At 51.1% G+C, this 1,363-nt stretch overlaps 1 protein-coding gene across 1 annotated transcript; it reads right to left on the bottom strand.

The window, feature by feature from the left end:
* Positions 1-30: 30 nt before the first annotated feature.
* utp18 (UTP18 small subunit processome component) lies at positions 31-847 on the bottom strand (the record flags this gene model as incomplete). Its single annotated transcript, XM_010786029.1, has 4 exons — positions 31-120; positions 165-235; positions 332-427; positions 665-847. Coding segments are annotated over 4 exons (440 nt in total), but the record flags the coding sequence as incomplete, so codon positions are not given.
* Between the last annotated feature and the right edge of the window lie 516 nt (positions 848-1,363).

Here is a 1,363-nt window from a genome sequence, read left to right as displayed (position 1 = left end):
CCAGAGCACACGGGCAGCTCCATAGCTCACAGGCAGCTCCAGAGCACACGGGCAGCTCCAGAGCACACGGGCAGCTCCATAGCTCACGGGCAGCTCCAGAGTTCAGCGGCAGCTCCAGAGCTAGATTCAAACAGACTAATCAAGGCTGTGTGAACGAGACTCACCGTTCTTCTTCTTCTTCTTCTTCACAGAGTTTTCCGCCCACGAAGGAGCTCCTCCCATCGACTTCTGGAACCTGAAGCACACACAGTTCAATGTGAGTGAGTGAGTGAGTGTCTGTGTGATTGTCTCTGTGTCTGTGTGTGTGTGTGTGTGTGTGTGTGTGTCTCACTGTTCTCTCATCCTCTGTTGTAGCTTCCTGCTGCTCAGCGTCTCCTCAGCTTCTCCTCTGATCAGATCTCTGCGGAATCGATGCTTCATGTCCACCCTGAAGAAGAGCCTCCATTAGAACTGGTTATATTTATACAGACACCACAGAAGAAGAGTCTTTCAAACACCACAGAAGAAGAGTCTTTCAGACACCACAGAAGAAGAGTCTTTCAGACACCACAGAGGAAGTGTCTTTCAAACACCACAGAGGAAGTGTCTTTCAAACACCACAGAAGAAGAGTCTTTCAGACACCACAGAAGAAGAGTCTTTCAGACACCACAGAAGAAGACTCACTGCTCCTCCCTCTCATCGTCTTCATCGATCCAAACCGCCTCTCTCTTCTTCGCCGGCTTCGCTCGCCCTTCCTCCTCCGAGTCTCCGGACTCATCGTCTCCGTCGTCCAATGAGACGCTCGTCTGCTTTTTGTCCACCTGCGGACAGGAAGTGATGTCAGAGCAGGTAAACACACGTGGAGGCCTCAGGTTTAAACACCGAGTACAGAACAAGAAGAAGAAGAAGATGGACCTTAGAACACTTTACGTCCAGAGGTCTGAAGAAAGTTTGGTGGCAGAGCTCTACAGGTGATGAGTGACAGCCTCTCCTCACCTGTAGAGCTGCTGTTGGTCTCAGGTATATGTTCCCTAATGCAGGACAGGTGAGTTACCTGCAGACCCCATTAACCCCTCAGTACAGGTGAGTTACCTGCAGACCCCATTAACCCCTCAGTACAGGTGAGTTACCTGAGACCCCATTAACCCCTCAGTACAGGTGAGTTACCTGCAGACCCCATTAACCCCTCAGTACAGGTGAGTTACCTGCAGACCCCATTAACCCCTCAGTACAGGTGAGTTACTTGCAGACCCCATTAACCCCTCAGTACAGGTGAGTTACCTGCAGACCCCATTAACCCCTCAGTACAGGTGAGTTACCTGCAGACCCCATTAACCCCTCAGTACAGGTGAGTTACCTGAGACCCCATTAACCCCGCAGTAT

This window comes from Notothenia coriiceps, unplaced genomic scaffold (genome assembly GCF_000735185.1).
Source record: "Notothenia coriiceps isolate Sejong01 unplaced genomic scaffold, NC01 NC01_scaffold00028651, whole genome shotgun sequence".
Classification (NCBI taxonomy): Eukaryota; Metazoa; Chordata; class Actinopteri; order Perciformes; family Nototheniidae; genus Notothenia; species Notothenia coriiceps.
The sequence above is the reverse complement of the archived record's forward strand: the minus strand, read 5'-3'. Positions and strand labels throughout refer to the sequence as shown.